At 37.7% G+C, this 21790-nt stretch overlaps 1 protein-coding gene across 3 annotated transcripts in view; it reads right to left on the minus strand.

Moving 5' to 3' along the window:
* Positions 1–21790, minus strand: part of LOC124804498 (spermatogenesis-associated protein 22) — a 119790-nt gene that overhangs the window by 18916 nt on the left and 79084 nt on the right. For all 3 annotated transcript variants that reach the window (XM_047264757.1, XM_047264758.1, XM_047264760.1), the window contains one exon: positions 8968–9109. In XM_047264757.1, coding sequence (XP_047120713.1) covers positions 8968–9109 — 142 coding nt within the window. The remainder of the gene's footprint in view (positions 1–8967; positions 9110–21790) is intronic.

Genomic DNA, 21790 nt, shown 5'->3' on the forward strand with positions numbered 1-21790 from the left:
GAATCTAGGAATATATAACAATCCCATATTTATTGTTTCAGTAGGGATCGTTAAGACAAGATTACACTAATTACAGCATGCACCGAGGCATTTAAGCAATCGTTCTTCCCATGATTCATTCATGAATGGACGACAGAAAGCCCTAATAAATGGTACAATGGGACATTTGCTCCGTCATGGGTTTCACAATGGTTTGTAGAATACAGATGTATTTGTAGAAATGATCTGCTGTTGTATATTCAAGAAGCTGAAATAGTCCTCTTTAATGATTACCGTATTTACTCGAATCTAAGCCGCACTCGAATCTAAGCCGCACCTGAAAAATGAGACTCGAAATCAAGGAAAAAAAAATTCCCGAATCTAAGCCGCACCTGAAATTTGAGACTCGAAATTCAAGGGGAGAGAAAAGTTTTAGGTCGCACCTCCAAATCGAAACAAAGTTCGTCTAGTTGTAATATGAGACACAATTTAGGTCGAATGAATGACGACACAGCTGCAGTAGTTTGGTTCGAGTCGTAAGCTTAGCAGTTACGGTTTACCAGGTAGTCATTGCTACGCGTCACGCGCTCCGTCCGTATTTATACGGATATCCTTCCTTTTTCACGTGCTTCGTCTGGTTTGAATTGATTGCTTATTTTTCTTTGATCTGATAAGTGCCGTTCTCTTTATTATAGGTGTTTACGTCACTCCAAGCTGAAAATGCATTACTGCACTGTGTCATGCATTGTTTGTCGCATTCTGATAGTGCGTGTTTACGGCCTGTCGCCGCTCGCGGCGTGGCTTGCTTTTGTGCGCGCTACCGCCGCTTGCAAATAAAAAAGAGAGAGGAGTCGTCTCATTAGCGAAACATTTGTTGTTACTTACACTACTGCTTTCTTTGATAATGATCAACAAGAACCAAATAACAGACTGCGTCTGATAGATGATGTTCTGAACGAAATTTTAGCGAAAATTTTTCTCCGTTCCAAAATCTTTGCAGGCGCCTCTTTAGTTCATTACATTCTGCACAGAAAAGAGACATCTTAGATTTAAAAATCTAGTCAGTTGCCGTGCTTCATTTCTGACTGTATCACTATCAGCCATAAGAATAATACGAATATAAACATGACATGATATGTATATTCTTCCCCGTTTGCTGTTGTCTCACTCTAGTTTCGTAGTTTATTAGGCAGACAGGATTTAAATGAGATAGTAGCGAACACGAAACAATACATGGCAAAATGTTTATATTCGCATTAATCTTATGGCGAAGAGAATACTACATGTGATTCACAATTCAATTCATAAAAGCTCCTATTAGCAACCATCTCTTCTCACAGGTAGGAAAAAATTCAGAACGTAGAGTTGGCCATTGACAAACATCCCAAACAGTCTTGCCAGTCGGATTTTCGTAGTACATTGAAATGCTGCTACATTCGAAGATCAACAATACAGAATTTGTATTTACTTCGTTGGATAATGTACCAAAATGCAGTGGTCGAAACTCTGGGCGGAGGAAAAAGGCTCGTCTTCCACTTTTTTTTTAATTTATTTACTGACGCAGAGATTTTGGTGCCAGTATGTATCTTTGTGCCTACAAAGCATGCCTGTGTGGCGCTACATATATTCGACGGCAGAAGTTAGTTGTGGCGGCACCCACCAACATTTTTCAGAACTCCCGCTTGCTTTGCACTCGATTCTAAGCCGCAGGCGGTTTTTTGGATTACAAAAACCGGAAAAAAAGTGCGGCTTAGATTCGAGTAAATACGGTATGTATTATAATCAGTCCTAATAGAGAAACTTCATTACTTGAAAAAGAAAAAAAACTGTCTTAAAAACCTACATTCAGCCACAATGAATCACAGAAAGGATAGGAGACTGAGCAATAAATGCTTTTACCACTTACTCAGTGATGTAAAGAATCTGACAAATAATAAAACTTACTTCAACATAAAGTGAAATCTTATCTGTCTGGCAACTCCTTCTACTCTACAAATAAAAAAGATGCATAAGGATTAAAGCAGAAGACAAATGTGTACCTGGTCAGCATACTGCCATATTTTCTTCACTGATGAAATTTATTACGTAACTAAACTAGTCGACACATTCCACATTGTAGTGACAGATTATAATTATGGTCCATATAACATGTAATTAATGTACTAACAATCTGTTCTATGCAAAATATTCAAAATTCCAGGAAACAGGTTTTAAGATATTGTCTCGTTAGAATGAAGTTTCAAGACTCCAGCACAGAAAGGATATATTGCACAAGATGTATAACATCCTTTGCAATACAAAAAACAGCATTGTTTTCCTCAGCCTGTCAAGTCAGCAGCTGACTTGGTGTGTATAAAATATGATCATTTGGCACATAGTCTATCATAAATACAAATTAATTATTTAAAACATTAAAAATCCAGAGATTCAATCATCTTTGTAAATTATGCTTATGTAATTCCTCAAACAATTTGTCCAGGTTAAATGGATTATAAGTAAACACCTGAGTCCCAAAACATTGTTAATGAGCCATGAGAGACACAACTCATATGCAAAATTCTGAAGCATCAGAGTTCTGACCAAAGTTCCTTCCGTTGAATCACTGAGCTTGTTCTCCAATGTTGTACTGTGTGGAAATATCTATGCGGAATAATGCAGTCCTGTGAAGAACATCACTACTACTGCTTTCATGTCTTGTATGATGACCAGTTAATGAGAGTTGATGAATAATTGGGATAGATTCACGTTTGTGAGTATATGTGTTGCTGAGTGCGAGAATTGATAGGCTCCTACAAGAGGTTCATTTGCAAATGAGTAAAACAGTAAATTGCATGAAAAGTTGCATGAACAAACTAGATTGTTTTTGCAGAATGAATTGGGTTATCGTAAGCTACATAACGTGTTTTGTGATTGAAGGGAAACTGCATTTGGAGGTATGATTTCGGAAAGTGGATTATAGACACAACACACTTGGAATTAAAGGTGATTAACATATTAATGGTTAGGGTTTACCAAATAATAAGAGAAATGTCTCTTCTTCTGGTACCGCATGACACCGAATTTGAATCCACACCAGACCTCACGGACGTCGAAGACCCATAGAGGTCTCTGCACCATAAGCTGTTGCAGCGTGTGCTTCCTGGCCCGCTTTTAGTGTGGGGGCGCCACAGTGGAACACGTGGTCACAGCGGCCAATAGCGGCGCCCCCGAGAGCGTACTTAAGCGCCAGCCACTCGCTCATCCAGTCAGTCTAATCTCGCTTAAGTCAGTTTACACCTCGCTTGCGCTAGACTGCTTTCTTCCTGGTTCGTGTACGAGTTTGTTTCCTTGTGACTGTTGTTCGGTCTTGTCGTATTCATTCTGTCCTACGTTGGGCGTGTCCGTCCTTTTCCGTTGGGTTGTTGTTCGCGAGCATTCCGCGGGTCCCACCACGCCTTCCGTCAGTGCTACCCCGCGACCGTCCTGGTCGCAGTTACAACACTTCTGTCATGGGGAACTGCTGAACAATTTAAGCTCTTTAAGACTAAGTGAGTAGTTATTTAGTGAAGGGGATCTGATCCTACATTAATTCAAATTTTTCATTTAGTCTACAGTTGCGGCTTAAACTCTGAATTTCTTGCCAGAGGCTAATACTTTTCTTTATGTTAATCTGCTCAAGTTCTAAATGTCATGCAGGCTGCATTGCCATTTACATCCACCTTTGAAGCATTATCTTTATATCGCCGTCCAAGTAACACACATGGGGACTACTGGCACATTCCCATCTTAAACAGATCTACACAGCAAACACATGTGTAAGATTCAAAATTGATTTAGAAAATACTGAGTAAAGTGACGCAGCTGTTAAGGTGCAAGATACATGTTCTCATCTAAGTTTTCTGTGTTGATTAAGGTGAATGTCAGACTGATTCATATAAAAAAAAATTACACTGAACATTTACTGCTCCATCCTAGTGTAATATGAACTTGTGCTCCATATCTGATAACATCATTATGACAGAATTTTAAACCCAAACTTTCTTTCCTGTCTTGTTTTCAAACATACCATAAAACTCAAGAGTGCTTCCACTACTAAGCCCAAATACTGTATGTTTATGTAGCATGGAGCTATACTAATGTTGAAGATGTTCTTAGTGAAATATGTACAAATTTGTAAGCTTTCAATAGTATCCACCACTGTCTTTATCAGGAAATCTACTGACTATTAAAAAAAATTACAGATTTCCACAGCTGAAAAATGATGCAGTGGTGGCCACTGCAGCCAACATTGGCTGATTGTTAATATGTCATCTGCACCAATATTGTTCCCACCTTGATGTGTAATATGGTACACACCCAACTGCAATCTCTTTGGACCACACACTTACTTCCAGATGCCTTTGAGTGTGTAACACAAGCATGTATTACAATTGAAATCACACTCATATTTTTATCCTCACTGACATCAATCTGTGGAATAGTTCTGTCAAGTTTTGGAAATATTTTAGGACAATAAATGATAAGAGCCTAATAATTTTCAACTATAGCCTGCAAGAGACAGACTGGAGTCCAATATAGCATGGAGCTATATTAATGTTGAAGATGTTCTTTGTGAACCATTGGCTGATTGTTAATATGTCATCTGCAGCAATATTGTTCCCACCTTGATGTGTAATATGGTAAACACCCCACTGGAATCTCTTTGGACCAAACACCTATTTCCAGATGCCTTTGAGTGTGTAACACAAGCATATATTACAATTGAAATCACACTCATAATTTTATCTTCACTGACATCAATCTGTGGAATAGTTCTGTCAAGCTATGGATATATTTTAGGACAATAAATGATAAGAGCCTTATAATTTTCAACTATAGCCAGCAAGAGATAGACTGGAGTCAATTTTTTGATTAAAAAGATGTAAATAAGAAGTATAACACATACACACAAAAAGGTTTAACTTATGCAAGCTTTTGGAGCCAGTGGCTCCTTCTTCCAGCAGATGAGTGTAAGTAGAAAGAAGAGGGGTAAGGGTAAAGGACTGGAGAGGTTTAGGAAAATGGGTACAATTCGGAAAATCACCCATAACCCCAGGTCAGGGGACACTTACTGGACAGGATGAGAAGGAAAGTCTTTCCTTTTCCCGTACGGTAAGTCTCCCCTGACCCAGGGTTCTGGGTGGCTTTTCCGAACTGTAGTCCTTTTCCTAAACCTCTCCAGTCCTTTTCCTTCACCCCTAATCCTTCCCCTTCAACTCTTCTGCCGAAAGAAGACACCACTGTCTCCGAAGTTAAACCTTTGCGTGTGTGTGTGTGTGTGTGTGTGTGTGTGTGTGTGTGTGTTTTCTCCTGCCACTGCTTGGTGGGTAGATTTTTTTATCTATCCAATTACATTATACTTACATCCAAACAAAGATAATAAATCACTCTAAGAGTACGTGCATAAAATCTGAAACTGAGAAAACAAAACAAAAACCCTATTGAATGTGATGAAAAGAGAAACTGGCAGAAAAACAGAGAACATGACACACACACACACACACACACACACACACACACACACAGAAATTAATCAATATTTTAAAGACACTTGAAATGGGGTTTTAGAAATCTTGAAGTTTTTACAGTTCCACAAGAAGTAGTTGTCCATGACAGACTAAAACTGGCTGTAGTGATACAGGTCTTTCAAAAATGAGATATAAGTAATGTCAGGCACAGACTGAGTCTCTATTCTCTCACCTTCCACAATATCCTGAACAAAAGTCAATTTGGTGTGTGTGCTGGTCTTTGTACTGAAAAAGCAATCTTCTTCTTTAACAATAAAGTTCTGGAAGCCATTAACAGGAAAAATCTCCAGTATCATTTGCGATCTCTCAAAAGCCTTTCACTGTGTAAACCATCAAATTGTTTTGAAAAAGGCAGTATATCATATTTAGGTGATACTGTCAGTTCATGGCTTCAGTTATACCCAAAGGACTGAAAGCAGACTGCAATGCTGGACGGCTCATCCAGAGAACCTGGCTCATCTGAGTGGGACAACAGAAGCTGCAGTGTATCACAAGGCCCTACTTTAGGTTGACTGCTATTTCTTAAGTTCATTAACAACCTCCATCTTTGATCTGTAACAAAGAGTAAATTTACCCTTTTCACAGATGATATTGCAATTCTCAGTGGTGAATTGTCAGATAATATTGGAACAAACTGTGAACAAAGTTTTCACTGATATCTTAAACTGGTTTTCGCCAAACAGTCTCTCACTCAATGCAGATAAAATCCATTATATGAGGTTCCATAAACCACAAAGAAATCTTGAAGCAATTAACGTAAGTGTAGAGATCAACCAATCTGAAAAGTTGAAAGGACAAAATTGCTGGGTGCCTATATTGGGAGCAAATCTAATCAGTCATTCCACCTTCTTCAACCTTTTAACAGACAGCTCAACAATATTTGCACTGTGGGTTATTGCTGCAGTGACTCAAGTAGAAAGAATTAAGCTTCCCTGCTTTGGCTACTTTCATTCATTAATGTTGTGTGCTACTATATTCTGGGGGAATCAATCTCTTGCAAAAAATAAATTAATTAATTTAAAAAATTAAAAAATCATTTCATAAAAAAGCTGTCAGAATAATGACTGGTATCCATTATAAGCACTCTTGCTGGTACTTGTTTTGAAAGAGGGGGTTCTTTCCATCTCCTCACTGCATATTTTTCTCTCTACAAATACAACAGAAAATATCATGGTTGCAACACAAGAATAAAAACAGTCTGCACATTGAGCTGAATAGTCTTAATCTGGTTAAAAAAGAAATTTATTACTCCAGCATTAAGCCGTTTAATGCTATACCATCATACATCAAATGTCTTCAGAAACAAATGCCAAAATTCAAACAAATTCTCAAAGAGTACCTAATAGAGAAAACTTTTCAAATGGTCAATTAACTTCTGAGAGAAAATGAATGTCACCACTAAACTTAACAATTGTTTTCGAGCTAGTTTTGATTAATTTTATTTTGAGCACTGCCAGAGACGTGTGAAAATTTGGTTTTTGGTATTCATGTATTTATTTTATACTAACTGAAAAAGACCCTCTTCACATGGTTTTTATTTTCATTTGTTTCCTGCAAACACCTCCAGATCACTCAATAAAACTGAGAACACAGTAAAAATGAATATCCAAAAAATCATAAAAATTAGTATGTCACACTAAAAAGTACTTTCCAATGTTTGAAATGAAATGGCGAATCATGATGATGCCCTGTTCTCTATGTTGTTAGTAGTACGTGCTAATTGTCGCATTGGACATTTTATTTGTGTTAAAGAAGAGATGGACATGTCGATCCCTTCGTGTCCCTGTCACAGTCGATATGGGATGTTTCGCTGGATGAAACCATGTCCTATAGTTCATAAATTGAGACGATGGACTCGTCATAGGTGCAGGATGACTACAGCTGAAAAAGGGTCATCTTTAACTTCCGCCCATCCATTTTTAAACCATGTGAACCATTCATAACAGCAAGTACAGCTTAAGCACTCATCACCGTAGGCTTCCTGCATCATTTGGTGTGTCTCTGCAAAGGTTCTCTTGAGTTTCATGCAGAATTTGGTGCAGACACATTGCTCCTCTAACTCTGCCATCTCAAAATTTACAAACTGTGCAACACAGCATGCTACTCAATACAGCACTGAACAGTAACTACCAAACAGACAACAATGCAACTTCTGGCAGTTACATTAAACACAGGCATGTGCAGGGATGCCAACCGCATTTCGCTCCAACACACCACTGGTGCAAAATTGCAAATGCATAGCTTGGCCATTTTGTGTACTGAAAACTGACCCACACAAAAACTGTTACTTTAAAGGGAATAGTTTGCATCACTCTAGCCAAAAGAGAGCTGTGCTTAACACTGTGATACATACAGCTAAAAGTACGTTCCAAGAAACATTTTGATGTGATGCTTCCAATCTGTGCAGCAATATCACATGAAATTGATAACATATTCAGCTGATTAAATGAACTGAAGAGATTCTGCATCCTGTGAAGTATAGTCATGGCCTCAGAGTGCCATGTATTTAGAAAATTTCATATGAGTGTGGTAGGAGCTATGTGTGACAGCCTATGCAATTTCCCAACATTGTACTGAAACACAACATTCTGGCCCGAGATGATGCAACTGGCAGTCGTGTGTGCATGAGGTGTGTGCTTGCTTGCTTGTGTGTGTGTGTGTGTGTGTGTGTGTGTGTGTGTGTGTGTGTGTTTGTGTGTTTTACTGTGCCTGTCTGCAACTTGAAGTGTCTTCTTTACAATAAGTAGCAATCTGTCTTTCTTACACTGGTGATATTGCTACATGGAGTTTCCATTGTTTGTACTGAAACACAGCAGTATATTTCTAATACAATCATTTGTAACTGAACACAGATTATGAATATGCACAAGATTTTGTCAGAGCGCACACATCAAAATTACTGGGACTCAAGACATCAAAGCGGATGTGTCAACAGTTGTAACACATGTAAGGGTTGCCACTCAGTGACATGTGGATGCAGGAATTTGATCCCAAGATATTACAAAGTGAAATATCTCATATTACACACCATATTTGGACCCATATTGCTGTGAATAGCCTGTTCACATTCAAGCCAATATAATCTATGGTTGCAGGGGCCAACACTACATCATCTTTACTTTGTGGAATTCTGCCACTTTTTTGACAATCAGTACATTTCCTGGCAAAGACATGGATGATGCTATTGAAATTCCATCATTTTATACACATTTAACACGGCTAGTTCACTGAGAAAATTTTAAACGTCAATACAGTTCAATGTTCAATCTGTTGCCTTGGTTATTGTGTCAATGTCTCTCACTGACAGGATCAGTTTTACATCCGACAATGTCATGCTCACTCGTCATATTCTGTGAACTGAGGTGATAGCAGTGCCTTCCTTCCAGTACAAAAGCTGTCTCTAATTCAGTCGCTTACCATATTACGTTGCCTCATAGCTTACCTTATGTAGTCACCTGTCTGTAAGGATGGCAGCCTACGGTCAATTTCATAGAAGATACACTGCAAGATAGGCCCTGTTGGCTCCCGAAGCATAAGGACTTTCTGAGGGTACTTCATCCCTGGCTGAACAGAAACTAATGAACCTGTAAAGATAAATAAGACATAACAAAATAAATTCTTACTGAGAAAAATTATTCTTCATATACATGTGTTGCTGCGGGTTCCACTTACAAAAAAAAAAACTAAACAACAGAGCTGTAAAAAGTATGTACAAGTTCAAAAAGTATATGTAAAATAACACATTACTACATTAAACAATGGAAACTCCAGGAATATCAACAATGCAGGAAAACACAGATTGCTACTTACCGTAAAGAAGAGATGTTAAATTGCAGAAATGCACAATTAAAAGACAGTTACACAAAGCTCTCGGCCACAGCCTTCTCCAGCAAAAGAGAAACGCACATACCATTCATACACTCAAGCACACCTGATTGCTAACTCCTCGATCTGGCCCAAGATGCTGGATTTGGAGATCGTGTGTGCATGAGATGTGCTTGCTTGTATGTATGAATGGTGTGTGTTTCCCTTTTGCTGATGAAGGCTATGGCCGAAAGTTATATGTATATATCTTTTAAATGTACCTATCTGCAACTTAATGTATCTTCTTTATATTACCACATCAGTATGTTTAATCACTTTCAAATAGTTCTGGGTCATAAATAAATAAAGAATGATAAGCAACTGTAGGTACACAAATGCCATCAACAGGAAATATCTTCAGTTTCACAAAGCAGTTAAATAAGATAAGGACTTGTGTGGCAAATACATCACAGCAAGTGCCTGACTATTTGTCAGTTTATACATATGAATTAAAAATCTCTAAAGTGCACGTCCTCGAATTCTAAGCACTTAAAGCATACAATAAATGTCTCAAATCATTAATATTTTGAATAACTTGGTGTTCATATCGACAGCTAAACTGATGTAGATTTAATTGTTATGCAAGTGACTAGCAGAGGAAGGAAAATCAAGGCAGTATTATGTTACACTACAGATATCCATCCATCTATCAGAACTTGAATCTGTTGACAACAAATACAGTGTGGAGCAGAGGAAATGGTACTAGTATTTGGCAACAAGTCAGGATATTGATCTTGAACGACCATTGGCAAACAGCTCAGACAATGCAGTTTCAGTCGCTATGCTCGACAATGCAGGAAAACACAGATTGCTACTTACCGTAAAGAAGATACATTAAATTGCAGAAACACACAATTAAAAGACAGTTACATAAAGCTTTTGGCCACAGCCTTCTCCAGCAAAACAGAAACACACACATACCATTCATACACTCAAGCAAGCACACATGATCGCCAACTCCAGCATATGGCCCAAGATGCTGGTCGAGCAGAGAGATCCATGTGTTCGTGGTCGAGCAGTTCTTTAGAAACAATGATTCTGTAGCCATGGTTCAATGTCTTTTCTGTTGAAAGTTTAATGTTGGGTGTGAAGATGCAGTCAAAGATCAAAACACTACACTCCAATGGGTTGCAGTATTTAGAAGTACTCGATTTGTGATGGAGAAGAAACCACTTGGTCTTTCCCGTTCAGTTCAAACTCCAGAAAATGTAAATAGATCGAGAATGGCATTTCTTATAAGCCCGAAAGGATCCAATAGGCGACAGGCAGATTTCACTAGTGCAAAACAATGATTATCCAGTAGCTAAGTGAAATGGATTTTGTGTAGTACAAAGAATTTTGCAGTGTAATGGACACTGTTCTTATGGAAGATGCAGATTCCCAGTACTCATGAGTGATGAAGCCCTTTTTCATCTGTATGGTTATGTTAATGCACGAACTGTTGGTACTGACCGTTGGAGAACCAACATGAACTTCACTAAAAACCTCTTCACAGATCAAAAGTAACAGTGTGATGTGGTATCTTCACAATAGGGATTGTTGGACACCTTACTTATTTTGAAGAGGGAGGAACTGCAGTTGCTGTGTCATCAGTGCGCTATGTCAAAATGTTAAACAACCTTCTTCACTCACAACTTGAAAGGCATTGAGTGAACCTGGGAGAAATTTTGCCAAAAACAGGATCGTGCCACAGCACACAAGGCAAGAGCATCCATGGAAGTGGTTCGAGAAATGTTCCCAGGATATGTCATTTTATATACGGTGGTGTTCCTGGGCCTCCATGTTCACCAGATCTATTGATCTGTGACTTCTTCTTGTGAGGCTGCTTGAAATCATGAGTGTACATAAACAAGCCCCATACAATCGATGACCTCAAGATTTCCATTCATCAGGAAATTGAAGCTGTGCCTAATCAAATGTTGGAGAGAGCCATTCATTAACTTTCAGGAGAGGATTTAAATTTGTATCCGTCAAGGACATCAATTAAGATTTTAAAAAAATAAAACTAGTTTCCATTACTGAGTAGTGAAAAACACGTGTTTCCTCTGCTCCATCCCGTATTTTATAGCAGTTCCTGTAGCACAGTTGTTTAATCCTTGTAGTCATCACAAAAATGCGAAGTGTCTATTGAATGACGAAAACCAACATTTTCCTTACAACAGGCACATCAGATAAAAAAAATTGATGCAGTCAAGCACTTCATAGTAATTACCAGTTTATTTAAACTGAATTAGGATGGAGTAAGAAATGGTCGTGACTGTTAATCTGCACAGCTGTGTAGCAGGCATACTTGATCACATTCATAAGACATGGTGATGCAAACTTATAATGCACAAATGACAGAAGTTTAACAATACTGTTCCGCTGATAAACCTTAAGTGACTAAGACCTATCAGAAATTATATTGTCCAACAGTTTTCTGAAAAATGCTTTCCACTGATGAAAAATTTCTTTATAAAGAGGCTGAATCACACTGATGGTTCTGGTTGAAATCCAGACTATATTAACAGTCTTTTTGCCATCCTCCTAAAGACAGAGGTGTAGAAGTGTATTTATATTAAGGCCAAGAGTCCAACAAAAGCAAGGAACTGTTTTCTGCAACTGGTAAGATGTTTCAGATATAAAATTGAAAATTATTCTCTCCTGTTTTTCCAAATTTTGCTATGCTCGTTATAAGATTTTTGGAACTACACAATCCTTAAAAAAAAATAAAAAAAAATAAAAAAGTAAGTGCTCCTAATTTGCCTTGAGCCTCCTGAAGATAACTGTAAAGCTGAGGAAACAGTAATTCACTGATACTTGTCACTGGCATTGTTGTATAAGAATGTGTCATAGCATTCATCAATTCCATAAGCAACTCCTGTCTTTTTTTCATTCGAAATAATAAAGAGCAATTTGCATGCAGTTCTTGCATGAATCTGAATGATTACTTATTCACAGCACTTTAGGGGATAACCATAAACTTCATCTTCACATCAGCTACGAATTTCTCTATATTAATGATATCTCCTCTACATGTTTAGTTGAAGTAACCTTCGTAATTACAAGACTTCCTTTTCCGTATAATTTCCTGGATCTGTTTAACCAGGTCAAAGAACTATGGAAATCAGTAATGTTTATCTCACTTGCAAATCAGTGTGCCTCGTCTCATAGATCTCCCTCAATGAAGGTGCACTGACTTCCACGAGCAATTCTAAGACTTTTGGATAGTTTTTCTTTCACATTTTTGAGAGTTTCACGTAGAAACATTTTTTATACTTCATGTAAATCTTTTTCCTATTTATATAATTCACATCCAGATTTTAGTAAACGAAACTGGCTTTGCACATTGCTTTTACTTCAAGCATTTTGTCTCTCCTTCATTTAACCAAAAAATTTACAGCCTTTTTTTGTCACTGAAAGCTATTATTGTACATGTCTTCTTCTATTACTGTACATGTCTTTCTTCTAGGAATGTATTGCAGTTTTGTTCTTTACTGTTTGAACCACAGTTCATGGAATTGTAAGATTTATTTTCTGGTTCTTTTGTTTCCACAATCTCTAACGAAATGTCGACATCAGTCAAATGAAAGTCAAAGAAATTGGCTGATAAGTAACATATATGTAGGTCTTCAGGAGAAGTAGGTGAGTTTGACTGTATACAACGTTCCTCATATATTATCTTTGTAAGATTGAAAACATTAACTGTATTCCACATTACTATGAAACTCTGGAACTTGTACAAAGACAATTAATTAAGTTTTATCTTCACTGTCAACACTTAGCGGTACTGCAAAGGCAAATGCTAAATATTATGGATATTGAATGAGTTCCATATCCGAGCAAAGAATAACTGTCAACAATTCTGTCAGAGAAACTATCAACAGAAACCAAAATTTGCTTTGCAAATTATGATCATATTGTACTGTGTTTACAAATTTTCTATCTGCCAAAGATTCATGCCTGCCACAACAACTATGGTATGGGTGTACATTTCTCCAGCCGCCTGGCGAGCTACAAATTTGACAATTTTCAACATTTGTTTAAAATACTTGCAGTGTGTCTGGCAGCTAAAATTCTGCCATTGTGTTTATTTCAATGTATTCTTCCTTTGTAAAATATTTCAGACCAAGTTTCGACATCGTATTAGACTGTTCCCTTGTTACTTGAAAACCTGCATCCCTGTTGATAAAATTGTCTAGAATATTGATATGTATGGCCACTTTAAAAACACAATCCCAGAACGATGATGATGAGTATAAAACTTCAGTCTTTTTGTAAAACAAGTATGAGAAACACACTGCAGCACTGTTTACCATATGCTTACCTCAACCTATTTCTTATTTACCAAAAAGTAGAGATTGTCGCCCTGGGAAGTCCTCAGTCTCCCATGGTGGCCAAATACTTTATGGAAGACTTTGCGGAAAAAGTACTGCGGTCAACAAGTCTCTAACTTCCTGCTTCTGGAGGTATGTAAACAGTACATTTGTGGTGTTGCTACATGGAATAGAGACATTACCTATGTTTATTCAGCATTTGAACTCATTCCTGAATATTCAGTTCACCATGGAAATTGAAAATGATAGCATCTTACCATTCCTGGATGTCATGGTTACAAGAAAACCTGACAGTACACCAGGAGGGGCATAGTGTCTACCACAAGCCAACATGCAGAGAGATATTTGCAGGCCACAAGATGTCATCATCATGCTCTTGTCCTTATGCTCTCTTGTACGTAGAGCAGCACTTGTAGTCTCAGACAACGATAGTCTGTTGGGTGAGTTACACCATGTAAGAATGTTGCTCTAAGAGAACAGTTATTCTGATAAACAAATATGCAATGCATTCTGATCAAAGCGAGATCAATACAGGGGCATCCAGTTCAAGTGTTCATTTGTTTACTCACTTGAAGTGTTTGTTTATTCAATCTTGTCGCAGAACTGAGACAATATGTAGTTTAATTTATTTGTTATGGGTTTACTCTATCTTGTTGTGTAATAAAATCTCCATGGTGCCCTATTTCATAAAATTAACTTATCCAGACCAGCTAGTAAAAGCCAGATAACAATACTTCTGCTCTTGCTACTGGACTTCCTCCCCTGTGCAGTGTCTTCTGTGCTAGACACTGAAAGACAGCTGGACTCTTTCTCAATTTTACATACTGACCAACAATATTTCTTCTTTTGACACCAATCTATTTAAGCTTCTTTACACAATGAGCAAACTGTCATCAGATATGTATATTACAATCATATCACAAATGTTTGGATACAAATATATTGTACAGTGAAAATACATTTTGACAAGCCAGAATGATAGTTTATAAAACTTCTTTTGTTCTCGCTTATACAATGTCACTTTTGTTATGGCGAGCACTATTCTACCACGACTGTAACACACATCCAACCTGTGATATCTAAGAACAAGCAGCCCACAGCAGGCAGACATGCTAAACACATCATACCATCTTGAAGATAAGCATGTTCAGCAATCTAACTCATACATTAAAAGAGGTCTGTTCTGAAGACTTGATATTAAAAATTTAACATAACCAATTTTAAGCCCAAGAACAATAATTGTTATGTGCAGCCATCAATAACCTAACAGAATGAATGTAAAGTCTTATGGACCAAATGCCAATAAAAATACTATGTTCTAATTCTATCTCATTCTTATCCCTACACGTTAAATATTCTTGGAAATTCTACTGTTGAATATAGTGGGAAGTCCGCTTGTTCAGCACTGTGTGATACATCATCTACGAAAGATCTGTTTACAATTTTATGTGCTGTTTGAAAAGTGCATATTATTTATAATGGACTGTGATTTCTGGTAAGTTATATATATGAAATCTTTTTTTGCCTAGTTTCTTGCAACATGAACTTTAAATGTGCAAACAAATTCAAAAATTGCAGATTGTCCAATAAGAATGTTTTGTATAACAAGATGGGATGATAGACGAACAAACAGATGGGAGGTCAGACTGGAGTTTAGAATGCAAGTGACTATTATGAAACTGACATATAAATGGGTTGGGTATGTATCAAGATGAAATGATGGGAGATGGACAAAGAAGGTTATGTGTTGGGCTCTTTGTGATAAGAAAATACCTAGAAGACAGCCTCATAGAAGATCTGACATGAAAGAACTTATATGCAAAAATCTGAAGACTGTGTGTATAGAGAAGACTGGAAGATTCTTTTATCCAACAGCAGATGACAATTGGTTGATGATGATGATGGGACAGAATAGTCCATTTCATGCACAAATCTGTATCAGATTTTATACATGTGGGTACTGTAAAAGCCTACAACCTTCATTTGCATATCTCATCACAACGTAATGCCACCAAGAACTCCTGATGAGCCCTTTGTGGAAAGTGCCATTGATTCCTCCACTTTTACAAACTTTTTTACTAGGTGAGGTACATCAAAACTAAGTCTTCTGAAATTTTTGTCACTTTTCTTTCAGTCTCATGCACATGGCAGGCATTATTTATTGTGGAATCCAAAAGCCACATCAGTACTGAAGGCAATACAATACTGGTTGACGCCCTGGTTCCACCCCTGTTTTTATTGTACATATGAATTGCTGCTGGGTTGGGACATTTGTGTGTTTTTCATTCTGGGAACGAAATATTTTTATGAACTTGAGTGGTTTTTCCCCTAGCAAATCCGAGACAACAATGTCCACAGTACTGTCTATCCATTTTAAAATTAAAATACCACCTCTTCTTCTTTTATGGTTCTTCAAAATATTTCAGTTTTACCGAACATCGCATAAAATTCTGAAAAACAGCAAACAGTCTCTAGATGTAAACAGTTGCTTCGTAAGTACAAGATAATAGTTACTGAACTATGCTGATGTGAAAGATAATGTAACACAATGTTATCTATACAGTTTGTACTGTACTGTACTGCCACACAATGGCATCTTCACTGACCTGTGACCCCACGTTCCGTCGGACATGTCTGATAGACGCTACTCAAATATATACATTTCTGTAAGAGCGCGGTGGCTGCTTGACATTTGTTTCAGTGTGGACGCACTAATATCATCCAAACTCCTATGGCAGTCAATAATTTGCAAGTAGGAGGTTAATAGGTGACAGACATTGCATTTCAGTGTGTGGTAAGTTCGAAATTTGAGTCAGTCAGGAGCCACATTCTGATGGCAGAAGCAGTCTTGGCAATCAGTCATGAGAAGCAGTAAGCCTGGGTTCGAGTCCTGGTCAGGCACAAATTTTCAACTTTTGCTATTGCATTACCACAATGCCTTGTGCAGCTGAAAGTCACAAAATGCCATCCATCCCTTCCTTCCCTTTCTTTCCCCATTATTGGTTTCATATAAATGTATGCACCAGCCATGTCATCATAAGTTGTATCTACTCTGTTGGACATGTCCAATACAACAGACAACAATTCAAATATATATATTACTACAATGATGTTTGTACAAAGCAAGGATCTATGTAAATATGACTGTGAGGTATGTTTTCACTGTTTTGTTGCACAGAAATTTGTACTATTGGCTTTGGATTATATTGATGTAAGTTTATTTTATGTTGTTTTACAGTTGTCATTTCCTTAAGAATGTGAACACTATAATGACAAAGTGTTTTATTTATTCTCTTGATTTAAACACCACATGTTTCTATCCTGTTACGTACTTCTAACAACTTTCACATAATTATTCTTATTAATGTTTCTGTGTTCCAACATATTTTTGAGTTGTGACCTTCTACAATTTCCAGATATGAAGATGACCATTTAAGTGGTCAAAACAAGTAATTATTGTTTTCTAACTGTGATCATTGCAAATACAGGTTTTAATAAAATCTAAAACATTCAAGTTGACAGATCACTGTCTTCATTCTGATTATGTCAGATAGTTAAAATAAATTTTATTTCCAACTGCAATATGAATGTAACGTGAAAACTATGGACAGTTGTGAAAAGTGCCCTCTAAGTGTACATTCACTTGTTGTGTTCATGTGTCCTAAGCACACAAATTTGTCAATGGTGTCATTAATCTTTGCTACTTTCCTATCAGCACACTCTTCTTCCAAATAGGCCCAGTGGTATGAGTGACTGCCACCTCCACCGATAGTTGTCACCAGATGCAGATATGGAGGGGTATGTGGTCGGCACATTGTTCTCCTGGCCGTTGCCAGCTTTCATGACTAGAACCACTGCTTCTCAGTCAAGTTGCTCATCGATTGGCCTCACAAGGACTGAGTGCACCCTATTTGCCAACAGTGCTCAGCAAGCATGGACAGTCACCTATCCGAGTGCTAGCCAAGACTGGCACTGCTTAACTCTTGTGATCTGACACGAAACGGTGTTACCACTGTAACAACAACAAAGGCTATCAGCATGCTAATTGACCATTATTTTGATCTTACTTTAATCTTACATCTGGCCCACTATAACACTTGCTCTGTTCAGTTCCTCCATCGTTCACTGGAGTTCTTCTGTACCAAAAGCAACCAAAAAGCTGTTATCTCCAAATCATAGGTGGTTCGCATAATCCATTTATGCCTATTCCTTCTTCATCCCAATTTAATTGTTAAATTATGTTATCCTTGGTTGCACAAAATAGTTTCGGTGGAATGGATTCACCTTGTATAATTTATTTCTCAAGTTTAAAGTTTTCACTCTCTTGATATAATAAAATGGAACCAGTAACCTCCTTGTATAAATTCTTGAACAAACTGAAGTAGGTTGATTCTATTCCTTGGTTCTCAAATGCTGCCAGCATAGATTTTATTGCAGCAGAATCAAGCACTTATCATAGTCCAGGTATGGAGTTTCATAAAAAAGTAATAAGAATTTTTTAATTTTGCGGGCATTATAAATCTGCTTATCAATTTTTTTTATCTTATTGGTACACATGTATAAATTTAGTTTATTGTTGGCAGTCAAAAAGGTTATACATGTGAAATTACTGTGAATAAGACAAGAGGTTGTGAATGGTACAAATGTTTCAAAGAAAATCGAGAAGATGCTGAAGACGACAACCACCCTGGATGCACTAGCACATCAGTTACTGACGACACTGTGAAAGAAGTAGAGAAATGGTTCTGGAAAATCAGAGATGTTGCTCACAATGTCAGCACATCCTCTGACTCATGCCAAGCAATTTTTTCAGATGTTTTGAGCATGAAACATTCAGCAGCAAAGTTTGTTCCAAAACTCTTGTATATCGACCAAAAACGACATTGTGTAGACGTCACTCGTGAATTGCTGTAAGAAGCCGACAACAATCCAGAACTTATAAATGAGCTTAAACAACTGACAAAATGTGTGTACAGGTGTGACGTCGAGACCAAGGCAAACTGCCTGATGAGCCAAGGCTGAAAAAAATTCGACAGTTTCGATCATATGTGAAGGTTCTTTACACTGTTTACTTCGATTACAATGGCATAGTGCATCATGAGTTCCTGCCTTATGGTCTTACAGTCAATAAGGAATAGTACCTGGAAGTTATGTGCTATTTGTGTTGAGCAGACATAAGACAACAACCAGAAATTGCATCGTGATAATGCTCTTGCTCACACATCAATGATTGTTCGTGCTTTTTTGCCAAAAAGCAAAACCATTATGTTGCCTTAGCCATTGTGTTCACCAGACATGATCCCATGACTGCTTTTTATTCCTGAGGCTGAAGGAACTATGAAAGAATGTTGTTACGGCACCACTGATGAGATAAAAACAAAATTGCGGCAGGAGCTGAACACCGTAACAAAAAGTGAGTTCCAGAAGTACTTCCGATATTGGACAAAACGCTGGCTCAAGTGTACTATACCTGAGGGGGATTACTTTGAAGGGTATACAGCTGGTATCAATGCATAAATGAAGATTCTTTAAGAAAAACAAAACTTCTTGCTACTTTTCGGTGGTGGTGGTTGGTGTTTAACGTCCCGTCGACAACGAGGTCATTGGAGACGGGCTACTTTTTGATCAAACCTCATATTCCATACAAAGTTGTAACTGGTATTCATCGCATCTTTCAGTAATCTGTGGGTACTATAGATGGCTCACTGAGCTACAATCACTTCTCAAAGCAGCTTGTTCTTTCCACTGGTAAATTTCTGAAGTTCTTCTAGTTGTTCAGAAAGAATTTTTGTAAAAGTCTTGTTTACCACTGGTAAAACCCAAATGAATCAGTTGTTCACATATTCTCTGCTTCTTTTCTTGTGGATTACAATCACAGCTTTGTTCCAACTATCTAGTATTGTCTGCTTACACAAACATTCTGTGAATAATTGCACAAGTTTTGCTTTCACCACCTGCCTCCCTGCTTAAATCATTTCTACTGCTACTCTATCCTTCCAGAGCTCTTTTTCTTCCAGTGCACAAAATTGCTTTCCCTTCTTTTTCTGGCAGTACTTTAGAAATGCAACCATTCTTCCACTCTATTATCTGAATGTTCATTTCCTTAGCTGCAACTAAATAGATTTTTGAAGAAATATTTGAGTACTTTTAGTATGAATTAACTATTCTCTCCTGACTTGTGGTGTTGATTAATGTGACAAGTGCACTAACAAGGGAACCTCCCCATCGCACCCCCCTAAGATTTAGTTATAAGTTAGCACAGTGGATAGGCCTTGAAAAACTGAACACAGATCAATCGAGAAAACAGGAAGAAGTTGTGTGGAACTATGAAAAAAAATAAACAAAATATACAAACTGAGTGGTCCAGGTGCAACATATGCAACATCAAGCAATGTGAGCTCAGGGGTGCCGTGGTCCCATGGTTAGCGTGAGCAGCTGCAGAATGAGAGGTCCTAGATTCAAGCCTTCCCTCGAGTGAAAAGTTTTAATTTTTTATTTTCAGACAATTATCAAAGTTCAGGCACTCACACATAATCAACTTTGCTCTCCAAAATTCCAGGACATGTTTACATTTGCTTGGACATATGCAGGATTTGTCGATCTACACACGGAAAAATTTGAAAACGTTAAAAACATATGTTTTGACAGAGCACAGGGAAAACTGTGCGACTGTGAAACTGTTGCATTCATTTGTTGCAGTTTATGTGACAAACTCTTATGTTTTCATCACTTTTTTGGGAGTGATTATCAAATCCACAAGAAAACCTAAATCGGGAAAGGTAGAAGAAACTTTTTACCCATTCGCCAAGTGTACAAGTTAGGTGGGTCGACAACATATTCCTGTCATGTGACGCAAATGACGTCACCAGTGTCTTATAGAATATATCAGACGTGTTTTCCTGTGGAGGAGTCGGTTGAGCTATGACCTTGCGATCAAATGTTTTCGGTTCCCATTGGAGAGGCACTTACCTTCGTCTACTAATCGCACGGTTTTGCGATGCGGTCACAAAACACAGACACTAAACTTATTACAGTGAACAGAGACATTAATGAACGAACGGACAGATCATAACTTTGTGAAGATAATGAAAGTAAACTTTTCACTCGAGGGAAGACTTGAACCTAGGACCTCTCGTTCCGCAGCTGCTCACTCTAACCATGGGATCACGGTGCTCCTGAGCGCAATTTATCCTTGATGTTGCCTATCTTGCACGTGGACTACTCAGTTTGTATATTTTGCTTATTTTTTTCATAGTTCCACACAACTTCTTCCTGTTTTCTCGATTGATCTGCGTTCAGTTTTTCAAGGCCTATCCACTGTGCCAACTTATAACTAAATCTGAGGGGGGTGCGATGGGGAGGTTCCCTTGTAAGAATGGTTAATACAGCAAAGACATTACAAAAGTCTTCATGAGTACCTTTACAATGGTCTCCCAGTCATCAGGTCCATCTGACATCCTGACATGTGATATGATGTCTACACACCCCAAATGCCTGTTCCATTTTTTCATATTGTCTATGTTATAGTCTTATTATTATACTTTTTGGATTGTCTCATAAATGTTTCTGAATACTTTTATGTAATTCAGTTAATTCTGTCTGAAATATAAGTTTACTATTCCCACCAGTGGACATTTGTATGGACACAGATGAGCTATTATGGGACTTGTGGCAAAGCAGTGCAGAAAGCTATAACAGACAGCAAGTGTGTAGTACAACATGTAATTAAATATTAAAGGGAATTTTTGTTTTTCTCGAAGAATCTTGATTTATTTTTCAACGCCAACTTTGTCCCATTCAAAGTAGCCTCCTCAGATATAATACATTTGTGCCAGCACTTTTTCCTATCTTTGAAGCACTTTTGGAAGTCACTTTTCATTATGGTGTTCAGCTTCTTCAACGATTCTGTTTTTATCTCATTAATGGTGGCAAAATGACATCCTTTCATTGTTCTCTTTAGCCTTAGGAACAGAAAGTAGACACAGGGGGGACATGTCTGGTGAGTACAGTGGCTGAAGCAACATAACGATTTTGTTTTTCGCCAAAAAAAATCATGACTTGGCTCTTCAGGCAGTTTCTATTGGG

This window comes from Schistocerca piceifrons, chromosome 1 (assembly GCF_021461385.2).
Source record: "Schistocerca piceifrons isolate TAMUIC-IGC-003096 chromosome 1, iqSchPice1.1, whole genome shotgun sequence".
NCBI lineage: Eukaryota > Metazoa > Arthropoda > Insecta > Orthoptera > Acrididae > Schistocerca > Schistocerca piceifrons.